The following is a 25,755-nucleotide window of genomic DNA, read 5'->3' as shown; positions in this document are numbered from 1 at the left end:
CAAAGAGGCTTCGGTTCGAATTTCGCTCGAAACCGAGTTAAAATGAGAGAGATAGAGCTATTTCAAGGTAATGGGTTTGGTTTTCGAGGAGATTTTGATCTAGATCTACCCAAAGACTTCATCATGAACCTTGGATCAGAATCATACTCAAACCCTTTCAAGATCCGAAGATCCAAGGTGAGAAAGTTCGATTGACCCTCAAAGATAGTGCCTAGAGGTACAATCTTTTGGAGCTTTAAATCGGATTTGGGGTGAAAACGCCAATTACCTTCATTGACGACGATGGAGAATCCCGTCTAGCAACCACCGGCCATCTTTTCTTCTCCATCGATCTTTCCCTTCGTAGACTCGGCTCCGGGACATGTGCAGCAACAGGATATCAACGTGCAGCAAGAGCAAAATGTAGGTACGTGTTTTCAAGTAAGGTGGACTGCTCTCTTCGAATCAAAAGAAAAACACGTACCTTATTTGGAAATAAAAAAAGATCGAAAAAAACCGTCGGATGCCTGGAGAAGGTAATGGATCTTCTTCTTCCTTTTATTCTTTTCCTTTCCTCCTCTCTCTCTCTTTCTTTTTTCCTTCTTTCTTTCTTCCTTTTTTTTTTTTTTGAGCTCTAGGGTTTCCTCAAATGTGGGCTGGATATAGAGCTTCCCATACGGGAGTCTATCTCTAACTCCCTTTCCTAATCCAATAAGATTTCCTTGTTGACTTTTTCCAACTTATTTTCTTTTTTTTCTTTATTATCTTATTTTTTACTTTTTATCTCATGGTAACTATGGGTTCTTCTAGAAACCCTAATTAGTTAAATACCTCATCTAATAAATTTTAAAATTTATTAATTTTTAATATTAAATAATTAATTATTTATTAGTTAATAAATACCCAAAAAATTTCAGAGGGTACCTTATGTTAAAATACAGTTTGCGTATGGATCTGGATCCAGATCCATACGCATGTTAAATGAAACACATGCTCAATATAACCTCATTAATGGCATTCTTGTAATATCATTGTATATTTGTTTTACTTTATAAAGTTTAGGGTTTTGGAGGTCGAGCTATTGAATGCCGCCCCAGCCAATTGTGCATCTTCTCTCTCTCTCTCTCTCTCTCTCTCTTTCCTGTGTAAGCTGAACTACGCATACATCCATACGAAATTTGTCATGGTATCAGAGCTCGGGGTTGCGGAATCCTATTAGAGGCGTGTTCAGCGAGATCTGAAGAACCAGTGTGTTCAGCGAGATCTGAAGAAACAGTTCAGCGAGATCTGAAGAACCAGCATGTTCAGCGAGGTGAGATAAAAGGCTTGGCTGCTTCTTTCTTCTGCTCTCTCTTCTTCCATCTTTCTTTCTCTCATCTTGATATTCTCTTCAAATTCTGAATATTGATTTTTGTTCTTAAAGGCCTTTCTTCTCGGTTTGGGTTTTCCTTTACCCTAATATATATATATATATATATATATATATATATATATATATCTTTGCCCTCATTTTTGGGTTTTATTTTATCCTATATATCGATTTCTGCATCTTCTTTATTGCTGAATCGAGATTCCCGTGAAACCCTTTCTTTATTGCTTAATCGAGATTCACGTGAAACCCTAATTTCACATTTTTTTTTCTACTGATTCTCGTTCATCAACGTCTATCAGTCTTTCCTCAACATCAACGACTGCAGCCACACTGTTGCAGCCATCGACGACTGTCAGTCATCGTTTCTTGATTCATCCATTCTTTGATTCCAGAATTTTTTTTCCTTTCATTTATTGCTATTTTAGTGTTCCCTGTGCAACTCCTATAGGCTGTTTACACTCTCAAACCTGTTTGTTTCTTTCCATTCGTTTTGTTTGCTTATTCATTGTCCCATTGATATGGATTACTCATCGCCATCCGGTCCCTCTGCAAATTTCTTGAGTCAGCTCGTTACAGAAAAGCTTACTCATTCTAATTTTTTGACTTGGAAGAGGCAAATCCTTCCTTTTATACGGAGTCAGGATCTCGATGAACATCTGGATGGTTTAGTTCCTATATCACCACGGCTTATTTTGCAGGAAACCAAGGATGAAAAGGGTGACACAATTACCATTTCTATTAAGAATCCAGAGTATACAGCTTGGAGGAAGCGGGATCGGTCTTTGGTTGCTTATATTACGTCAACACTCTCTCAAGAAGTGTTGGTTACTCTTTCAGATGATTGCACTGCGGCGGATCTGTGGAGTAAGTTGTCTCAGACATACTCTCAGATATCAGAAGCCCGAGTTATGTACTTAAAAAATGAATTTCAAAGTTTGAAGAAAGGCTCCATGACAGTCATGGAATACATAGGCCGCTTGAAGAGTATTACTGATCAATTGGCTGTTGTTGGAAGTGCTATTGCAGATAAAGATAAAGTTCAACAACTTCTCAATGGATTGGGTCCTGATTTTGACATGTTTACCACAGCTTTATCATGCCTTCCTCACTTGCCCACTTTTGACAACCTCCAAGCGAAACTTCTCCAGCATAAGATGATTATGAAACAAAGGGCAGAAGGAAATGAATCAGTTCGTCCTCATTCAGTTTTGGCCATGGACACTTCTGTAGGTTTTGAACGAGGGAATGGAGGGCATCAAGGAGGCAGAGGCCGCGAACGTTTTGGGCAGGGAGGACGTGGTATCTTGCCTACACCTAATATTTCAGGGGTTTTTAATACAGGGAATCAGAGGAGAGTGCCCACTTGTTTCTTATGTAACAAAAGAGGACATGTGAAAGTTGATTGTTGGTTCAATCTACAGAATAGAGGAAAAATAAACAAAATTGAAAATAAATCAGCTACTACTGTGGACACAAAAGTGTCATCCACAGATGTGCAACAACTTTTGTTATCAGCATTGCCACAGATGACGATCAAGCAAAATGAACAAGGCGAATGGTATGTTGATTCAGGTGCTGCCACACATGTTACGGGTAATGCGGTAAGGTATCTCACTTATTGCCTTATTTTGAAAAAGGTAGTATAGTTACGGGAGATGGAACTTATCACTCCATTAGTCATACTGGCAATGCACATATCCCTATGTCAAAGTCATCACTTCACTTGTCCAATGTCCTTCTTGCTCCTAATATTAAAAAGAACATTGTTTCTGTAGCTAAACTTGTTGACGATATGAATTCTTCCGTCGAATTTACTCCCTCTTCTGTTTATGTTAAGGATCTACGAACGAAGGAGACGTTCGCTAAGGGGGAGCGACAAGGAAACATGTACGTCTTCAAGGAGATTCCTTCAGTGTCTTCGCCCTCAGTCCCAGTCCTCCAGTTGAAGTCGTCCAAGCATTCTTCAATGTCTTCGCCCTCAGTCCCAGTCCTCCAGTTGAAGTCGTCCAAGCATTCTTCAATGTCTTCGCCTTCAGAGTCTTTGTTTTTTCCTTCATTGGAAGTTTTTAATTCATCTCATTGTAATAAGCCAGATATTTGGCATAGTCGTTTGGGACATTGTAGTCGGGGTTTCGTTGAAAATCTTGTATCTGATGGTCTCCTTCCAGAGTCTAGTTTATGTTCATTTTTTGATAATAATAATAAATGTTCTTCATGCGAACTCTGTAAAAGCCATGTTCTTCCTTTTTATAGTATAAATAAAAGAGCTTCAAAGCCATTTGAGATTATTTGTTCCGATGTTTGGGGGACTCGCACCTATTCCTTCTCTTTTTGGTAGTCGTTACTATGTTGTCTTTATTGATTCCTATTCCCGTTATACTTAGATATATTTCTTAAAACACAAGCATAAGTTTTTCAAATATTTCAGGAATTCCATTCGATGGTCAAAACAAAGTTTGCTTGTGATATTGTGCATTTACAATGTGATGGTGGAGGAGAGTATTCATCGAACGAGTTTATTGCCTTTCTTTGGGATAAAGAAATAAGTCGACAGGTTTCTTGCCCTCATACTCCTCAACAAAATGGGGTTGCGGAGAGGAAACACAGGCATATTGTCGAGAGCGCGATGAGCATGTTACATGATAGCAATGTGCCCGTTAGTTTTTGGACAGAAGTTTTTCACACATCTGTTCATATCATAAATCGTCTTCCTATGGCACTTTTGGATCGGAAATCTCCCTATTATACTTTATTTCGGCAACATCCCTCTTACGATGAGCTATGTGTTTTTGGTTGTGTATGTTATGTACATATTGATTCATCTCTGCGAAATAAGTTTCAGGACAAGGCTGTCAAGTGCAGATTTGTTGGGTATGCAGATGAATACAAAGGTTATCGATGCTATGACCCTACTACAAAACTTATTAGGACCTCCAGAAATGTTGTTTTTGACGAACGAAATTTTTAGGTCAATGACTCTGCAGCGTTGCCACCTCCAGAATTAGAAGTATATGATCCATGGATGAGCGCAGATCTTTTTGCTAATACAGGAGAAACATGTCAAACAAATTGTCCTTCCTTCGGCTTGAGTAGGGAGTTGAATGACTCACAGATGCATGTTGAATTATCTCCAGTTGAGCCACCCCCAATAGAACGCTTCTCTGGACAGATATACACTAGACGGGACAAAAATACAGAGCCGAGAAATGTGGAAAGCATCGCCAATGATTCGGCTCAAAGGTCGTCACGCATTAAGCATCCTATTCAACGATGGGTGAGTTATGAGACCTTCTCCCTTGATTTCCAGTTGTTTATGTCTCAGCTCACAAAATAGGATGAACCCACTTGTTTTAATCAAGCTCTTCAATCCCGTCATTGAACTGAAGCTATGAATGAAGAAATGGAAGCTCTTCATGAATGCCAGACTTGGGAAATAGTCCCTCGGCCAAAAGGAAAGAATGTAGTCGACTCAAAATGGGTTTATAAAATGAAGTATAAGCCTGAAGGAAGTATTGACAGATATAAGGCGCGACTTGTTGCTCGAGGATTCACACAACAATATGGTGAAGACTACGATGAAACTTTTAGTCCGGTAGTCAAAATGGGTACTATTTGTATCATCATATCCCTAGCAGTCGATCGAGGTTGGAGCCTTGGCCAGATGGATGTTAAAAATGCATTTTTGCATGGAACTTTAAAGGAAGAAGTGTATATGGAGCAACCACCTGGTTATGCCGAGAAAGATCCTATTGTCTAGGTGTGCAAAGTAAGGAAATCTCTGTATGGGTTGAAACAGGCGTCTCGTTCCTGGTTTGAAAGTTTCTCTATGCAAATTCGGAGTTATGGTTTTAGAAGATGCTCTTTGGATCACTCACTCTTTATTTACCAAAAGGAAGACATTGTTATACTTCTTCTTATATATGTTGATGACATTGTGATCACTGGGAGCTCAAATAATCATGTGCAAGACGTGAAACAGTTTTTAATGAAAACTTTCAAGATGAAAGATTTAGGGGAGTTGCGGTACTTTCTTGGTGTGGAAGTTGACAGACAACAAGACACATTGACACTCATGCAACAAAAATACACTCTTGACCTTCTGGAAAGAGTCGGGATGACGAATTGCAAACCAGTCAGCACTCCTAGTGTATTACATCAAAGGCTGAGCTCTGAAGATGGTCATCTTTGTGTCAACCCTACAACATATAGAAGTCTCGTGGGGATGTTACAGTACTTGACCTTTACCAGACCTGATATAGTTTATGTTGTCAATCAGGTATCCCAGTTTATGCATGCTCCAACGGAGGGTCATATGGAAGCTGTGAAACGCATTCTACGCTATTTAAAATGAACTATAGGAGACGAACTTGTTTATTGCAAGAACGATAATCTACATAGAGGACATGAACTCATCATTTATACAGACGCAGATTGGGCAGGGGATCCAGATGAGAGACGATATGTCTCTAATAATTGTGTATATATTGGGCACAATTTAGTGTCCTGGAGCAGCAGAAAACAAAAGGCAGTGGCACGATCGAGTACAAAGGTTGAATACAGATTGATGGCTGCAGGCACAGCAGAAGCCACATGGATTAGACACTTATTGAGTGATCTTGGGGAGACAATTATTCGATCATTTCTTTTATGTGACAATCAAAGCGCAATAAACATTGCATGTAATCCTATCCAGCATAGCAGAACGAAGCACATTGAGATTGATCAACATTTTATACGGCAGAAAGTCGAGAGGAAGGAAATAGAACTACATCATGTTCGAACAGAAGATCAAGTGGCAGACCTGTTTACTAAGGGATTAACAGGACATCAATTTTGGCTATTGAAGAGCAAGTTGTACATGCTCCAAAATCACGTACAACTTGAGGGAGGGTGTTAAAATACAGTTTGCGTATGGATCTGGATCCAGATCCATACGCATGTTAAATGAAACACATGCTCAATATAACCTCATTAATGGCATTCTTGTAATATCATTGTATATATGTTTTACTTTATAAAGTTTAGGGTTTTGGAGGTCGAGCTATTGAATGCCGCCCCAGCCAATTGTGCATCTTCTCTCTCTCTCTCTCTCTTCCTGTGTAAGTTGAACCACGCATACATCCATACGAAACCACGCATACATCCATACGAAATTTGTCACCTTATCCCCCTAGGAGTCTTTTTAACCTTACATTTCTTTGATTTAAACCTGTATTTTAAATTTAAAGTTTTAATTTTGTTGGATCTGGATCCAAATCTAATATCCAAATCCATATCCAAAATCCATATGGATCCTAAGCTGGATCAGATCCTACTTAATATGGGTCTTGGACTGAGTCCTGATTCATATGAATTTGGATCATATGAATCGGATCCGGTCCGATCCCATCTAGACTTGGTCCCATCGAAGCGGGCAGTTTTTTACAAAATGCGATTTTTGGGCCAACCATAACCCGAATTCAGAAAAACAAAATATCGTTGAACTCAGAATTTCAAGGCGCATCTAACGATATATAACTTTAATTTCGCCTTTGAATTTAACCCGATTTTTGCTTGATTTAAAGGTTGAAAATAAAAGTTTTTATCATATTTCAATTGGCTTGTTTAAGTCTTGTCAATGAGACCTGGGGCCAGACCCAGATTCAATTAACGGCACCTAAAATAAAGCATTTATCGATTTTTCTACAACACTTTGCCAAATTTTCAGAAATTTCTAAGTTTAACACAGTACAAAAACACACGATATTAAAAGACGTGCACATGTTTGTTTTATTATTGTTAAAATTGTTGTCAATGAATTATTATTAGATAAATTTTATGAAATATGATGGTATTGATCCATTGAAAACCCAAACAGTAACACTTAATAAGAACCAATTAAAATTTTAACGAAGAACTGCTTATTCAATCTGTGCTTCATGTAGGAAGTCACCTGATAATCCCTGAGTTTGCCCACAATTTATTGATTTTCTTTTGTTTCACTAATAAATGAAACCATGAGAATTGGAAAGAACAAATGCTTCTGCTATACTGAATATCATCAAAATTTATCATCAATTTCTCACCTCTCCATATTTTAAGTTTGAAACTCACCAACTAAAATGCCTGCAGTTAAATGCAGCAGACAGAGGTAAGCATCCATGATAGCTTGTTGCCCTATCATTAGAAGTGACAGTTTGGCTGCACCCTGAACATTTTTCAGGAAAATAAAGACAATGTTCATGACTGACTAAATAAAAAAGGCACAGAAATACAAGTCAATGTGGTCAGTATCGGTATCGGCCCTGAACCAATTTTCAAAATGATTCAGGGAATCAGCTGATTCCGATTCTGGCCTGAATCAGTCAGTTTTCAACCAGGAGATGACATGTTTCAGTAAAATACTAAAATAATATTAAAAATATTAAAAACTATTTTTAACTATTTTTAAGAAGTTTGAAAAATAAGTTGATTCAGCCGTATTTCATATTGTTTTTGTGCCGATACGATACGAATTGACCGATTCAGGCTGATTCGCACCAATTCTGACATTGGTCATAAATCTACCAAGAGGAAGTGATAACATCTGGTATGTCACAAAAAATTTAAAAAAAAACATATGGATACTTACAGACTGAGTATTGCTGTGCTCCATTTGTCGAATCGTCAGAAGAACTTGAAGAAAAGAGACCTGGTTTATTTGGATGTTATGGTTCACGAGGAACACCAATTAATACTAAAACATTGTCTTACATGAAGAACAAGATGCTTAAATAAGGATACAAAGGTGACCATCAACGTATAGTTAACAGCCTTATTGTAATAGACATCAGTGTTTACTGAGGTCGCATTTAGAAAAATTGGTAAAATACATTCTCCATCATCATCCACTGAAGGACTCTCCACCAAGCCTTCCATATGGTAAAATTCATGAACTCCATCTAAGAACAAGAATGAAATACTTAGCAGCCAATAAATGAGTCAAAACTCAGATGAATGGTTGAATTATAAATGTACAACAGGTGATTTCATTTTTTATTACAATAATGAAAGCCAAGCAAAGTAAAATCAAAAGGCAACATGTTACATCCTTTGGAATATTACACTCTGATGTATAGGGTCCATCCTCAGTTTTGTATGTTGATGGTTATAAATAATTTATGTCCCTTGTGGACACTATTCTAGAATGACCTCGGTGTATCTGATGATCTAGAGATGAAGTGGTCTCTATTAAGTCATTAGAGAATCGATATTGTGCTAGTGTTAAGATACTACACTCAGACAATAGTGAGTACATATCACGCCGGTTGAGTATCATCATAAACATGTTATTGAGCCTCAGATTGCTTGTTCTCGTACGCCTCAACAGAATAGGGTTGCACAAGGGAAGAACAAGCACTTGCTTGAGGTTACCCATACTTCATTAATAGGGAAAAATGTCTGTAACTGTTACTGGGGGATGCCCTACTAACAGCTGTCGATCTGATCAACAAGATGCCTGTGATGCCCTAAAGAAAAAGGTCCCTCTCCAGGTTCTTGACCCACAAGCAAAAATGTTTCATATTATTCCAAGAATCTTTGGTTGTACTTGTTATGTACACATTTTTGCCCATTCCAGAGATAAACTTGACCTTAGAGCAATCAACATGTATTTTAGTTAGATACCTAACCGTGTCAATAGTCAAAGATATGTGACCATGGACATTACATTCTTGGAAGACAAGCCATATTTTCAGGGTGACAGTATTCTAGAGGAGAACCATATTGCCATAGATAGCTTTAGTGAAGGGGTTCCATGAAATGAAATATAGGTGAAGAAAGATCTTACATGAGAGAAAAAAGAGAGTTGTGATGCTTGATCCACTCACTACTACCAATGATAATTCTCATGAGTCAGATCTTGATGTCACACTACGAAAAGAAATGTATAAATCCTAAACTGACTCGTGCAGATATTGACTTGCCCATCATCCTCAAGAAAGGGAAGATTGATAGAGAGGCGCAAGGAGAGATTGATCATTAAGGGGTATAATCAACAGTATGGCATTGATTACCATGAGAAATTTGCTCTGGTAGCTGAACAGACCTCAACAATGGTAAACTGACCCATTGCGGAGTAGTGACAAATCTGTAGACATTGGGAAGCATTAAAGGCTGTAAGCAAGCACACTTATCTTACCATTACTAGGCCTAACATCATGTATGCCATAAGCAAGGTCAATTGATTCATACAATCTCCCACACATGCACACACAAATACCATGTACTATATTCTAAGGTAGTTGAAGTAAAATCCAAGGGATTATATAGTATATGAGCAAACAGTGAGTATTTTGACCTTGAAATGTATGTAAATGCAAATTGGGTTGGCTCATTAAAAAGTACAAAACCAATTTCTATATATTGTACACTCATTGGAGGCAATCTAGTACCATGGTAGAGTAAGAAGAAAACAGTTGTAGACTTGTAGTTTGATCTGGTGCTGAGGTTGAGTATAGACTATAGAGCCATGGTACAAGGAATTTGCAAGGGGTGATTAAAGCCAACTAACACAGAGTTGATGTTGGAGGTGAAAATGCCAATTTCCTTACATTTTGACAATAAAGCTGACACTCAAATTGCATCAGATCCTGTCTATCACTAGTAGATAAAGCACAGACATTGATTGTCATTTTATAAGGAAAAAGATAAAAGCCAAGCATTTTCAGATATATAATATTCAAATTTACTCTAAACTTGCAGAGGTTCTTATGAAGGAAGGTAGAGAACAAATCAAAACCCTAAGACATCATCAGCAAATTGGTGATGCTAGACATTTTGACCGAACATGATAGGGAGTGTAAAAGAAAGCAATAGAACCACAGAGTTTCTTCTTTTTACTATTAGGGGTATTGTGGATTTTTAGCATGCTCTGCATATTATTGTTGTTTTATGTCTTTGCAAAGGCATTTTTATCCTTGGAAATGATTTTAATCACTCATGTAAGGGAACTCGATGTCTCTCTCTCTCATAATCCGTCTTTCTTCTTTACTTCTACCCACCAATACTATCCTCCTTTCACTCATGCACACACTTTTTCCCTTATTTTTTGCATTCTTAACCTGCAATATATAGTCCTTGGGGACTCAATAATAACACCTTTAAGAAACAACATGATCACAGAAGATAAAAAAGAACTTGGAAGGGCATATCTCAATTGCAAGATCAGATTCTACAGTAGGTGACTTTAATATTAGTTCAACGCATTAAATTCATATAAATCTTTTACAGAAAATAGCACTATGATAGTGGAACAAAATGAAATCGAGGAAGGTAATAACCATCAAATCTCATTGCATACTCAATGCGTGATTTTTTATTGTCCCCTTGGGATATTTAAGTAGCTAAATTGCCACTATTTTCCTCATCCATAAGTTAGAAGAAAAAGAACTCTTTTATATTCTTCTACCAAAAAAGTCACGAACTTTCAATGATGGCACTTTTATAGTGGAACATGACAAGGCATAGAAAAGGTAAACAACAAAATCTGATTGGGAAGTGTGATCATCGCAAAATTTTTTCTCTCATAATGTTTTCTCTCTTCCTTCTCTTTTCCTTTTCTAACCTCTATTTTCCTCCTTTTTGAAGGGAGAAGAATAGAAGAAAGAAAAGAGAAAGAGAAGAGAAAAGAAAGAAAGAAAGAAAGAAGAGGAATCCTTTTGCGCGGTCTCACTTGACCTTTATTTGAAAATATTTAGAAAAATTACTCGCCTCCGTTTTGAAAATTTGCGGGAAAAAGATGGAGAGACAGGATTCGCTAGTCGGTACGAGGTTCGACCGTTCCTGACGCCTTTACCAGGGGTAATCGAACCAAGGATCGAATCTATGCCTTTTGCTTTGCCGAAATATAATCTAAAAATTTATTCTAACTCTGAATGCACAATGAATCATGCTTGTGTAATGCAAGGATGTATGCTCTTTTTGAAAGATGATTTGGAAATATCCAAGTGCTTCTGAGATGAATTTGATAAGGGAGTGAAGAAATGATTTGAATCTAATTTAGAACTTTTTTGAGATGGATCAGAGTAATTCTAAGTCTTTGAAATGAATCAGAATTGGAAGAATAAATGAGAAAGAATGATTTGAAGCTTTTTGAAATGAAGGAAAGTGAAGCCTCAAAGTCAAAAATGAACTTTGAATTTGAATCTGAATTTAGGAAAAGAAATGAATAATTTAGATTTCTGAGGTTGGAAATTTGGAATGGATCTGAGAAATCCGGATGGTATTTAAGAACGGATTTAAGAGATTTCAGATTAGATCCGAAAATGGAATTGAAATCTAGAATTGGAATTGGATTCCGGATCTTAAACTGAATGGGATCCGAGATTTGGAATCCAAGATGGACTTGGGTTCTGGATCCTAAAATGGAGCGGATCTGAAGTCTAAGATCCAATGTAGAGTTAGGCTCTGGATCTTAGAATGGATTTGGATCTGAAGTCTAAGATCCAAAGTGAAATTGGTGCTGGATCCTACGAGAAAATTGGATCTGAAGTCTGAGATCAAAAAAAGTGGAATTTTGAGTTTTTGATCCTAAAGAGGAACTGGATCTGAAGTCTGAGATCCAATGTAGACCTGGGTTCTAGATCCTAAGAATGGGTTTGGATCTGAAGTCTAAGATCCAAAGTGAAATTGGTGCTGGATCCTATGAGAAAATTTTGGATCTGAAGTCTGAGATCCAAGGTGAATTTTGGATTCTGGATCCTAAAATGGATTTTGGGTTTTTGAAAGTCCAAATGAGACTTTTGAAAATGGATCTAGGTTTTGAAAACCCATATTGGATTTAGAATTCAGGAATTGAATCTTGAATAAATGAATTTCAAAGTCGATTTAGACCTTGGATTTGAAGTTTGAATTTTTGGAATGTAGAAGAGGAAGAGAATCTCAAAGTTAAATTGAACTTTGGATTTGATTTGGAGTATTTGAATATAAATGAATTTGGAATTTCAAAGTCAATATTGAACTTTGAAATCTGATTTGAATAAAAAATGAATTTGAAATCTCAGATTTAGATTGAATTTTGAGATTTAACAATGAAATTGAATCTTGAAGATTGAAAGAATGAATCGGATTTGATAAGGATTGAAGATAGATTTGAAGAAAAATATTTACTTGGAGTTTTTGGAAAAGGAATTTTGAAAATATGATGTAGTTTTATCCTAAATAATGAATGGATTTGAAGAATTTTGAAAATTGGTTTTTTGAAAAGCTATTCCATTCTTTAAATGAGTTAAAATAAGATTGAAGATATAATACATCCTTGACTATGGTCATTGAATTTATTATATAATAATCTATATTTATGCTCAGGTAAAGAATGAAACACATTTGGTGCTTTTATAGAATTTAAAATGAAATTAATTCTCAATATACCCTGACTATGGCCATTGGTATATATTTTGGATTAATTTTAAGTTAAATTCTGATAAAAGGAGAAGATTTTTAAGGAAAATATGATGAGTTTTTGAAAATGGATCCAGTGTGGATCCGGTGTTATTTTGTAAAAGGTAAAAATCCTAAGTTTTGTCCACACCTTGACTATGGCCATTGATGTGGATCATCGACTTAGGATTAATTTATCTCTTACGAAATGGTGCACGTGCCATTCGTGTGCCCATTTGTGAATTTTCAAAAACAAAGGAAAATAATGAAACAAAGGCTATTTACATGCTCATTCATTCTAATCTAGTGCAGGAATGTAAAATTTCTCATTGATGTCTAACTATTACATCTTTGAAAAGGAAAAAAAAAATCCTAAATTAAGAAGAAAACAAACTTTTCCACATAATCCCTGCAAGATCTTGAGTTGGCACAAGATGGAATATAACATATAGAAGGAGAAGGAAACATCATATCAACACCTATATACCTGTGATCAAGAATGGTTGTCTATATTAGTAAAAGACATATACATGAAAATACCTAAATGAAGGAAATGTATATGATTATGCCCAAATTCTAAGGGAAATGCACATGAGAGTGTCCTTATCTAAATGCCTATAAGGACACACCCGCCTAGGTATAAGCCTAAACACACAAAAATGCCAACCTAATATATATTCATATGCAATAGATATGTACGATGGACATAGACAATATGGGATCTCTCATACCTATATGTGTGCATTGCAGGTGATGGAGATAGTGACATGGAGTGGAGATATAGTGTGAAAATACAATGCATTGATATAACTAGCAAGGGGTGACTGAATAATTGAAGCGAAGGAGCATAATGCAGTGGGGTACACCATTGGTGGTGTGGTGAATGAGACTGTAATGGATGATTCAGCAGTAGACGACGGCTGGTAGTATGGGCATCAGGTGACAGCAGGTGACAGAATATAAGGGACCAACTGGTTGCACATTTCATGTCAATACCTAGCACTATACAGCATTTGATAACTAATAACTAATATCCGATCATAGACAATGTAATTAGTGTACAGGAGCTGACACTCCAATGGATGTTGACTTACTGAAGGTTGTCGCATTGTCAGTATAGAATGGTTGACGGACTCTTATGGCCAATCACATTTTATTATGCTAATATCTAGGTACCTAACATGGGCTGATGTACTGAAACTAATCAGGATGTTCATACAGACTCACCGGCTTGCCACTAATTTAGTCAGTAAAAATCAAACTGCCCCCGTATATCAACATACTTTGCATAGATTTGAACACTTTACCTATCCTACTGTAACTAATTTATCATGCTGACCCACATTAACTGATTATCTAACACACCCTGCCTCACCCTCCAGTATTTAACATACACCTAGATTGTTTGGTGTTCCGATGTAGCAGTTAAAGTTTAACTCCAAATTCAGGAATAATGTGGCAAAACTCAGGAAGAGGGGAAAACTCAAAATCTGGGCATAACACATATCACGGGTCTGCTATACAGATTCAAATATGATTCAGATTCATCTATCTCTTTTTCCAATGGATTCGATCAACCAGAGTGGAGATTTAAACATGTTGGATATACCCATTTCATCAAATACACACAGCATACAAAATTCTTTCAGTAGAAATTTAACTTGTAACAACTTGCAGATAAGCACAAACATGACATGAAATGAGACCCAAATATATTAAATTGGACAGACTATTTCTATGTGCAATAGGTGGATGCATGCTGAAATATGAACATTCAATTCGATACGGGATATAAACATCAGTGCATGGTCATAGGGTTGTACCTGCAGATTGATCAAGCCGGAATATGAAGAGACAAATTTAACCTACAAAACAAATCTGTTAGCAACAAGACTTCAGTGGCATTAAATGAAAGTGAAGCAAATGATCTGCTATAGTGGAGGTCGCCGATCTGTGATAACCAGGAATGCATAGCTGGGGGGAAAGGTTAAGACTGTATGATTGGATATTGACAGCAGGAGTATAACGAGATGTTATCTGCCAGTGGTAATGGCAGACTGTAGGGTATATACAATGTAAAGCAATATACAGGAATCGCAATACACACAAAAGTCAGATGCAGAGGATATAGTTAAATGGTTTCTATGTCAACAGTAATGGTTCTATCAAACATGAAATAAAAAGAAAAAAAAAGAAAGAAAGAAGAATCAGTAGTAGATGAAGTCTCTAATGTGTATGGTATGTGGGCATACAAGAGCAGCAAGAAATATAGCAATCGTGTAGAATGCTACAAGCACTGTGCTAAGTAACTGGATGCAGAGGAAACTAAGATTTTACACTATGGTGATGGATGAAGTGGTGCGTATACCATGACAGGTGTGATACTTGCACAACTATGGAGATAATGTACAAAATAATGGATCAAATAACATTTATGCCAAAAAAAATGCCACGCATTTGTGCATATTGCTAAAAAAAAAATCAATGGGCCTATTAGATATTTTGGTTGATGGTGATTCGAATGGAGATCTTCTCACAAGAGCCTGAACAGTTGTGAGCCTCTTCTCCTGTTGCTGATGTACCAGTCCTTTGTCAAATGGCAAATCAGAGGCTCTGCCAATGTTACCTGTTTTTCTTTACAAAAAGCCATCTGAACAATGGGAAACGTTAATGCCCACCAATGGTTCGTGACATCAGAGTTCATGTGGAGTAGTGGAACCATAGAGTAAGTAAATTGGATAGCTATTGGATCATCAATGTTAGGATCTGTACAACACTCATGATGCATATCAATACACTTAGATAAACCAATCGAAAGATAGAACATCCATTATGACATGCATTACACCTAAATTGCAAGATTCAACAATTTTGAAACGTCATAGGGGATAGACAACAATCCCAAACTCCTTGTTGAGAGTCCATCAACAGAATAAATAGTGAATGTAATTGGTTTTCCTGAATGACGAGATGTAATGGATGACAAGGATCTCTGTGAACACATATATGAATCCTTCAAGATTTTGGGTTTGGAGACTAAGTGACTAACAGTCATCCTGATCGAGCATACCGCCTGTTACTACCAATTAAATCATAAGGTATCTATACGAGATGCGATGGCGAGAGCATAATGCACACAAATGAGAAAAAAACATGCAGAATAAGAGTGTTAAGTAAAATGAGTAAAAATAATAATTTCTAAAGGTCTGACTATATACATTAATCTGAGATAACAACTATAAGTAACTCGTGCAAGGGAGGATATATTGCTTCCCTTAATGGGGTAAATATCATAGCCACCTTCAGAATCTACTGACTGGGCCAAACATCTCGACCGTCTTTAGAAAACACATAATAATAAGAGGATTCCTCCATTTGAATGGCTCAAGATGATTGGGGTATATAAAAAAAAATGAGAAATCGGATGAGGCAAAATATTTGAAATGAAGCCAGACCTAAATTGCACCTTACCATGCCATGTTTGTATGTGATAAACAAATTAACTGCAGAGGAGACAGAAGAATTGATGCTACAGCATACAGAGAGGAAGTAGAGAAGAGATTCAGAACAGATTATCAAAATAGAAACGGAATATGGAAACCGAGAATTTCTAAAGTACAAGACCAAAGACTGAAAATCAAAAGGAAAACCAAAGACAATTACTGAAAGGAACAAGAAATCGAAGAAAAAAGAAAAAAAATAGAGATATAAAATAGAAAATCGCATGAGAAAGAATATCCTACCTTCATGTAAACAGGAAATTGAAAATAAAAGAAAGATCTCAAAACGAAACCATAAAACAATCAAAAAGAAAAGAAATGGGGGCATATTTATATTAATTGGTGACCGATAAAAGGAGAAACAAACTAAACCAAAATGTCGGGAACAACAGAGATGATACTAAAATATAGATTATAATCTGTTGAACAATTATACTCAATCAATCCATCAAGAATCTAAGTAAAGAAGAAAAAAAAAAATCGGCAGAAAAATGAGAAATGATGCATATATATTTGTTGTAGCCTTCAATGTAGTGAACATTGAGTTAGAGGCATCATTATTGTAGCAATACGTATCCTTGAGGCTGCGATAGGCAGATCAATGATACGAAAATTGCCTTCGATGAATGATGAAAATAAGGAGAAAGGAAAAACAGTGAAGACAGGAGAAGACACCGTAAGGAAATAGCAAAAAAAAAAAAAAAAGGGGAAAACAATACCGAAGAAGAGGAAGGCGAGTGAGTTGCTTACCCTCTGTTGCTGTGGTTGGGATTGCAGAATTCTTCGGTCGATCAGGGGAGAGGAGCAATAGATGATGAAGCTCCTCGATGTCGATGGATGGTTCTGAAATCTCTAGTGGAGATCGATGTGAATGGCTGCTTCGTGTCTCCTTTTTTTCTTTTCTTTTTCTTTTTCCTCCCCCCCTTTGCTCCTTTCTCCTTGCACCCTTCTAGAGAAGGGCAGAAGGGTCTGGAAGTGGAGAGGCCGTTTTGCATCGATGGCTTGAGGCGAATCAATATGATCAAAGGGTTGGTGGATGATCTGCCAGGCCGTTGGTGATGAACGAAGGAGGAGGAGCTCGGGCGATTGGAGGGTTTGTGGCGGGTTTTTGTGGGAGAGGCGAGAGGTGAAATCGGTTGCAGATGAAGGGTGATCGAAGGTGGAGGTTGTGGATGGGTGGCTGAAGAGGAGTTGAGAATCGGCTGTTGGAGGGAGTTTGCACATGGCCATGGTGTGGAGAGGAAGAAAGTTCTGGAGGGGGGGGTCGGACGAGAGCGGCTGAAGGAGACAAACAAACTTTGAGAAAAATTTGAGAAAAACCCTAACTCGACTATTAGTTTTGCATTTTCCAAAAGAGGTCTTCTTATAAAAAAAAAATTCAAAAACGGGTTTCTAAAAATCATTTTACAATTTTCTTCATTTATTTTTGATTTTTTTGTTCTTTTCTGAGTATTTTTATTTTTTGTATTTTGGGAAGTACAAAATCCTAAAATGTAAGGTAAAACAAGGATTTAAACTAATTCTTTTGTATTTTGAGAAATATTTACAAAAAGAAGGTTTTCAAGGCTATTTTGAGGAAATTTCTTTAGAAAATGGGTTTGGACCCGAATTTTGAGAAAATACTCGAGTTTTTAACCTCGAATCGAGGAATACAACTCGATGGATCCAAACGGATACCGGACGAAGTGTCTGAGCTTTTCAAAAGATTATTTTGGTAATTTTGAGATTTTAATTTAAAATTTGGATAATGAAGCTCAGATTTGGATTTTGATAATGGATCCGGATCCAAAATTGAGTCAGATATGGAAAATGAATTTAATTTCAACCAAATTTTGAGAAACAAAATGGAATTTAGATTTAAAACTGACTCAATTACCCAGAAAATGGGGGCAAAGGGCAAAAAGGGGATATTTACAACATTTTGAAAAATTTGGGGTGTTCACAGGAAGCCCTAGCATTGTGTACATAATACTCAGTTGTCTACCATTTACTTGTGATATGTAACATTGTTTAAGGGCTTACACCAACCCTGCACTCTTTTTCCTTCAAAAGGTTCAAATTTCAAAACATCTATGGAGATTTGGAAATTAATAGCTCAATATGTCACTTTTATGTTGGAATAAGATGAAGTAAAGCCATACAATCTGGCCAGGAAAGCCCTAAAATCATGTACACTCAATACAGGGCTCTTTGCATTTCATTGTGGTATTTACCATGTTTTCAAGGGATGCAACAACCTTTTGTTAAAATATGTATACATGTATGTATATACCTATGTATACATACAAATATTTATATATATATAGTTATTAATCGTGTAATAGTTAAATGCCCTAAAGGGACATTTTAGTCATTTTCCTTTGTAATAAAACTGTTTATTAAAACAGTTATTTTTTTCATGCATTTATTTTTTTGTTTTTTTGTTTTTTATTTTTGTAATTAGAGGATCCATTAGGGTCTCTATGGTCTTTTTGACCATAGAGTAGTGTTATATATATATATATATATATATATATATATATATATATATATATATATATATATATATATATATATATATATATAACACCCGATAGGAGTATTTATGTCTTTTCACATAGTTGTTTTATAAAACAACTATATTTCTTTTAAATTAGGTTTTTTTTATTTTTTATTTTTTATTTTTTATTTTTTATTTTTTATTTTTATTTTTATTTTTTATTTTCTTTTCTTATTTTTGTAAAAGCCAAAAATGGGCCCCACCATAGAGTCGTTGGGGCTCCCAACGGTCACAAATGTGACCGTTTTTTGGGCTCTTCTTTTGAGGCTTTTGGCCCTCGTTTTTACCTTGATTCTTTGTATAAATAGGGGTGACCCCCTTTGTATATTTTCATGCTTGAGAGCTCTCTCTATTTCAGTAAAGAGACTTCTATATTTTTGCCTATCTCAAGGCTTGTGTATGTGTTGTCCCTTTGTAGACTCGGCTATTGTCTCTTTTGTTTGTCCATTGTAGGACATTGCAAGTGCTTATAGCACTCTTTGTATTTCCGCATATCTCATTACAAGTAGTTGGGGCTCCCAGAGCTCTCAATGACTATATTAGGAGCTCCCAATGGTCTCTCTTCTCTCCTTTTTTCATGTATAAATAGGGGTGTGATCCCCCCTATTCTTTATGCTTTTACTCAAGCACTTTCTCAATAAGATCATATATTTTTTACTCTTGTGTTTGCCCTTTGTTGGCTATTTGTGTTGTCCCTTAGTGAACTTGTGCTTGTGCACATTGTGAGTGTGATCTTGTTTAGCCCTTAGTGGCATTGGCTTGTGCTTGTGCACTTTTTATGATTGTCATCTTGTAAAGCCTTAGTGGCATTGTCTTTATCACTTCCGCTATTTCATTACATGGTATCAAAGCCATCGTGTTATTGAGGAAGGGCATCTTCAAAGTGATCATGTGTTTGTGGTGATTCAAAGTGAGGAAAAGCTTATTCAAACCTGCTTTTACACATTATTTTTTCTTCATCTTTCTCTTACTATCCCTCTCTTCAAGAATGGAGCATGAACAAAAAATTGATCTCTCATTCAAGCTAAATGACACAAGTTACATGATATGGGCATATGCTATAGAGAACAATCTCAAAGGAAATAAACTTTGGGGGTATGTCATGGCATCAACCCAGAACCACAACTCAAGCTTACGAAAAAAGGAGATCAAGAAAAAGTCTTAAAAGGTGATGCATGAATGAAAGCCATTGAAGACCATCAAACTAAGGTAGAGGATTGAAAAAGTAACCATGCCAAGATTCTTGCACGGTTTATGAACAATGTTGAGCTAAAGATATGTACTAACATTGCCAAATTTCTTAAAGTCAATAAGGTTTGGTTCTTTTTGAAAGGTATGTATACCCAAAAAGATCTTGTAAGACAATTTTTCTTAAAAGACAGGATATGAACAATCAAACAAGGTAAAATGAGCATTCGTGATTATTTTAGCTCTTTTGACCCACTTTGGGCAGAAATATCTTTTCTTGAACCCAAGTGGGTTGCTAATGAAGATGTAGATCTAAGGAGAGAACAAATGAAAAAAGAACATTAAAGCTCTTACGTTAGAAGGTGCAGTTGTCGAAGTTTGCCACGAAGAAACTCGTCTTGGTATGGTTAAAGGGAGAGATGAAGTATTGACCGTCTCTAAACCCGACAATCATGTTAAATCTTACAAGCCTCCACACTTTGGGAGGCAAAATAACTATAATAGTGGGTATAGGAAAGTCATTTGTTACCATTGTCATGAACCGAGACATATAAGGCCAAATTGTCCCAAACTTAATGATACCTCCAAAAACAAAATAACTTTCGTTAATGAAACTACACCAAAGAAAGAATAATCCATTAGAAGAGGAGAAGACACTTTTTCACTTACCCAACTATTGGAGGTGCTCCAACAACTAATTAAATCTCCATCAACTTCGGGGGCCATGATAGCATCTTCCTCCTCTCCTCCAGGTATGTGTTCTTGAATCCTTGACTCGAGAGCTTCTTTTCATATGAGTCCATGTAAAAATAGTCTATCTAATGTTTGTACTAATTCAAAAAGTTCCTTTGTTTTCATCGTTGATGGAACATCCTTGCAAATTAAAAGTATTGGAACCTTAGAGTCTTCTCAAAACTTTTGTGTCTCAAAAATTAGAGTTGTTCCAAAATTAAATTTAAATCTTTTTTCGGTTTCTCAAATATCTGATCATGGACGTAAAATATTTTTCTCATCTAAGGGTTGCTTCGTGCAGGATCTCCGATCTGAGAAGTAGATTAGGCAAGGCCATAGAAGAGGAGATCTCTACTACATAAAATATTTAAATCTCCCTTTAAAATCATTTTGTAACTATGTCCAAGATAAAAACATTGAAACTTGGCATAAGAGACTTGTACATCTAAGTTATTCAAAAATGTATCTTTTACCTTTTGGAAAAAAAATTTGTAATGAGAAAAAAATGATTTTCAAGGATTGTATTTTTGGAAAAATGAAAGTTATCCATTTCCAATAGAACATTTGTCTCCAAAAGACCTTATGAATTAGTGTATTCCAATGTTTGGGGGACCCTTCCTGTCATATCAAACAGAGGTTATTCATATTATGTTACATTTATTGATGATTTCACTAGATATGTGTGGATTTACTTCCCTAATCTCAAATCTGATATATTTTTTGTTTTAAAGAATTTCACATGATTATTAAAAATCAATTTCAAAGCAATATTTTCATCCTTAGATCCGACTTGGGTGGAGAATACCTATCAAATGAATTTCAAAATTATTTAAAACAAAACGGGATTTGTCATCAAACATCTTGTCCAAGAACTCCTCAACAAAACGGACTAGCCGAAAGAAAACATAGATATATTATGGAAACCCTAGGACCTTACTTATCTCTAAAAATGTTCCAAAGAGTTTTTGGGCTGAAGTCGTTCTAACATCAACCTACTTAATAAATAGAATGCCCTCATCATCCCTTCAAAATATTTCTCCATCTAAAAAACTATTTGAAAGAACTCCCAATTATAAACATTTGAGAATTTTGGGTTGCAAATGCTTTATTCTTTTGGACAAGAGAGACAAATTATCTCTAAAAGCCATTGAATGTGTCTTCATAGGTTATGGAGAAAATAAAAAAGGTTTTAGATGCTTTGACTTCAAGAATAGCAAACTTTAGGTTTCTAAAAATATAACCTTTTTAGAAAATGAAAATGGATTTGAGATAACTAAGAAAAAAGAGGAAGTAGATTATAACTTCTTATTTGATTTCTTGCCACAAAAAGAACTAACCTCTTGTGATGTTTCTTCAAATGATAATTTCTTGAGTAATAATGATGATAATGATGGGCATTCTAATGTTGAAAATGTTGAATCAAGTAATGATAATATTATTGATAAACCAATACAAGTGTATACCCCACGTGAGCAAAAGAACCCTCAAAGTGCCTTAGAAAAATATACACATGATTCTTTTATAGAAGAAACCTCACTTAGAAGATCCAATTGTGTCTCTATTCCACCTAGTAGGTTTGTATCATATGATACTTTGACACCAAATTATAGAGCATGCTTAATAGCCTTACATTCCTACTATGAACCATCGCACTATAACAATGCTAAAAATATTTTACATTAGATCGAAGCAATGAATGTAGAATTAGATGCTCTTAAAAGGGATAATACTTGGAAAGTAACATCATTACCCTTAAGGAAGAAAGCTATAGAATAGATGGGTTTTTAAGGTTAAAACTATTGAGACTAAGATGTTTTTAGTAAATAAGTTTTTCTAAACTAGAGGTTATTTGAATCTTATTCTTTAATGAGGGACCTGGATGTAATTTTGTTCCTTGGACTATCTCTATTTAATATAGAGATTAGCCCTAATTGAATATAACAAGTTCTTTTTCTGCAGCCGTCTCTCTCTCTCTCTCTCTCTCTCTCTCTCTCTCTCTCTCTCTCTCTCTCTCTCTCTCTCTCTTTCACTTCCTCTCTCCTCCTAGGGCTCGGTGCATCTCTGCTATTCTTGAACATGGTATCAGAGCCTTGCATATCTCTGGGCAGCTGAAGATCATCATTGGTGGCGTCTGGAGAACATCAAAGTTGCAGCCGCCGTCAACTCTGTGGACCAAATACCGATCTGGCTTGTCGCAAATCTGAAAGTTGTGATTTTGATTTTGCGCAAATCTGAAAGTTGTTGTTTTCTGCTAATGTGATTCAGATCTAACATCTAATCTGAATCTTGTGGTTGAAGTTGAAGTCGTGGAACTGTCTCAGATCTGAGTGCAGTAGTCGTGGGTTGTGTGGTCGTGAAACAGGTCATGTCGCTGATCTGAAAAGTATTGAAGGGAATCAGATCAGGTCGTAGATCTGATTTTGCAGGGGCATGACTCACATATGTCATTAATCTGAATGGGTGTGGGCCTGATTGATTGGTAAGGCTGGTGTGGGTATAAGATCCACACAGATTTGTGTAAAGATATGGATCGTCGTGATTTGGCAAGCTGGAGCAACAGGCTGATAACTGTGTGTTGAAGTCGTGGCGTTGACGAGGTTGTAGTCGGTGGTGATTCTGAGATTGTCGCATGGTGTGGACCAGATCGGTCTTCGTTGCAGGTGTATTAAAGATGTGATTAGATGTAATCTGGTGTGGTCGTGAGTTACTGCAGTTAATATCGTTGTGGTGTTGGCGATCAGCAGCCTCTGAGTTATCGTAGGTTGTTGTTCATATGGGCTGACGTGGTTATGTTAAGTCAGATCATATTCAGATCTGATATTTGTTTTTTGGTGTAATTGAAGTCGTCTACTGCAGACCAACACCTAGGTTCCCAACTTGATATGCTTGCTCAAATATTGATTTGCTGGAGTATATGCATCTCAATAGTTTGATGAGATCATCCAGAAAGGGGTGTAGTTGTTTGCATCTTCTGATCATATCTATGGTGGTAGTGAGGATGTCGAACAAGTCTGCAAGTTCCGTCATGAACCAGTCGTATCGCGGTCTTGGTATTTGTCTATGGTAGCAACTGCTGAGTAAATCAGCTCGGATTAGTGTTGTGGATCTGATCTGATTTTATATCAGATTGACTGCTGTGGTGGAGCGTTGAGTATACCAGTATCAGCTGGAAGTGTCGCAGTTTCAGCGTTCTCAATCTTAGTTTATATTATGGCTCAAGTGGTTAAATCAGTATCACGAGATGCAGATTCCTCCAATGATTGTGTAACTCTTAGCAGGGCTGAATATGACGAGCTCCTTGCTTTACGATCATCCAATTCGAAGTCTTATGTTGCGGAGGCAGGTGATGGCCTATCTGCTAAAGGTGGTAGGTGGATCATTGATTCTGGAGCCTCTGGTCACTTGTGCGGAAACTCGAGCAACTTTTTGAGTCTAAAACCTGTGACAGGTCAAAAAGGGGTACGTCTTGCTGATGATAGCTCTTCCCCAATTGTAGGGCAGGGAAACATGTCTATTACCCCTACTCTTCAATTGTCGCATGTTCTTCATGCTCCTTCGTTTCCACAGAATTTATTATCCGTCAGTCGAATGACAAAAGAGTTGAATTGTAGAGTGATTTTTGATCCTATGGGATGCACCTTTCAGGACTTGCTGACGGGGAGAAGGATTGGTGGTGGCTATGAGGAAGGTGGTCTGTATTACCTACACCAACCAGAGGTTTCGGCCTATTCTGCTGTTACATCATCCTCAAGTCCTCTATTGTGGCATCATCGTTTGGGTCATCTTCCAGTGACAAAACTTCGTCGTGTCATTCCTCATATACCTCCCTCAGTTTCTTTTCAGTGTGAAACATGTCAATTGGGAAAATATTGTCGAAGCTCTTTTCCCTCCAGTCAGAGTCCATCAAATCAAGGATTGTTTGATCTTCTTCATGTCGATATGTGGGGTCCGAGTAGGATTCCGAATAGGTCTCAGTGTCGTTATTATCTAGTTATTGTTGATGACTTCTCGAGACTATCGTGGGTGTTCCTGTTAAAAGATCGGTCTCAAGGTCCTGTCATTCTTAAATCTTTAGTTGCAGAGATAAAAACTCAATTTGACATATGTGTTAAAATTGTTCGCACTGATAATGCTCTTGAGTTCAAATCCAAAGACTTACTTCAATTCTACTCTGTTAATGGGATTTAACCTCAATTTACATGTCCCCATACCTCCCAGCAAAATGGGGTGGCTGAGAGAAAACATAGACAAATCCTTAATGTTGCTCGGTGCCTTATGATTCAATCCAATATGCCTGCTGTAAAACCCGAAAATTTTGATTATAAAATTTTCCAAATTTTGCAATTTGGGCCTAGATCCACATTTCGGATCCAGGACCCATAAAGGGGTATTTACGCTTAAATATTTGCGTTATACTAAAATAATATTAATATTAGTAATAAAAGAGGAATATACATAAATATATATGTATATATATATAGTAAACTCGAGGATCCACAGTTGGACCCACATGGATCCGACTTGCGGATCCATATTGATGGGGGTTAAATTGTATGAATAGGGTTAATTTTAAATAAAACTAATAATAATAAGAATAATAATAAGAAATAAATACAATTTTAAAATTTTTCTTAATTATCCGAGGATCCACAGTTGGATCCATTCGGATCCAACTTGTGGATCCATTTAGCTTGAAACTCGGGTTACGGGTCTCGGGTCCGGACCCGAGCCACGCCCTTGTGTAAACATCTTTTAAAGGAAAGGGGCAACCCGATAAAGCCTTAACAAAAACAGCAGGGGGGTTACGCAGGGCGTAACCGACCCCGCGCCCCTCGGCAAGGGAGAGGGCTTGGGGCCGATAAAGGGGGGAGTGGAGAGGGGGTCTTGCCCCTCTTCACTCAGCCTTTTCTCTCGGGCTCTCTCTCTCGTTTCCCCCGTCTCTCTCTCTCTGTCAGTGTGCATCGAAGAGGAGGAGGTCGCCGACGAGCAACCAGCAGCCATCAGCGACTGCAGCGAGCTCCCCTGTCACGGCAGCAGCAAGAAGCGAC

At 36.9% G+C, this 25,755-nt stretch overlaps 1 protein-coding gene across 4 annotated transcripts in view; it reads right to left on the bottom strand.

Moving 5' to 3' along the window:
- LOC149834549 (transmembrane E3 ubiquitin-protein ligase FLY1-like) overlaps nucleotides 1-25,755 on the bottom strand; it is a 119,460-nt gene that overhangs the window by 33,465 nt on the left and 60,240 nt on the right. For all 4 annotated transcript variants that reach the window (XM_090011475.1, XM_090011474.1, XM_090011477.1 and 1 more), the window contains exons 8-10: nucleotides 8,114-8,271; nucleotides 7,962-8,021; nucleotides 7,445-7,538 (exon numbers count right to left, since the gene is read on the bottom strand). In XM_090011475.1, the coding sequence (XP_089867601.1) occupies nucleotides 7,445-7,538; nucleotides 7,962-8,021; nucleotides 8,114-8,271 (312 nt within the window). The remainder of the gene's footprint in view (nucleotides 1-7,444; nucleotides 7,539-7,961; nucleotides 8,022-8,113; nucleotides 8,272-25,755) is intronic.

Source organism: Nuphar pumila, chromosome 6 (assembly GCF_984573655.1).
Source record: "Nuphar pumila chromosome 6, dmNupPumi1.hap1.1, whole genome shotgun sequence".
NCBI classification, from domain to species: Eukaryota; Viridiplantae; Streptophyta; class Magnoliopsida; order Nymphaeales; family Nymphaeaceae; genus Nuphar; species Nuphar pumila.
Note: the sequence above shows the minus strand (reverse complement) of the source record. Positions and strands in the feature narration are given on the sequence as shown.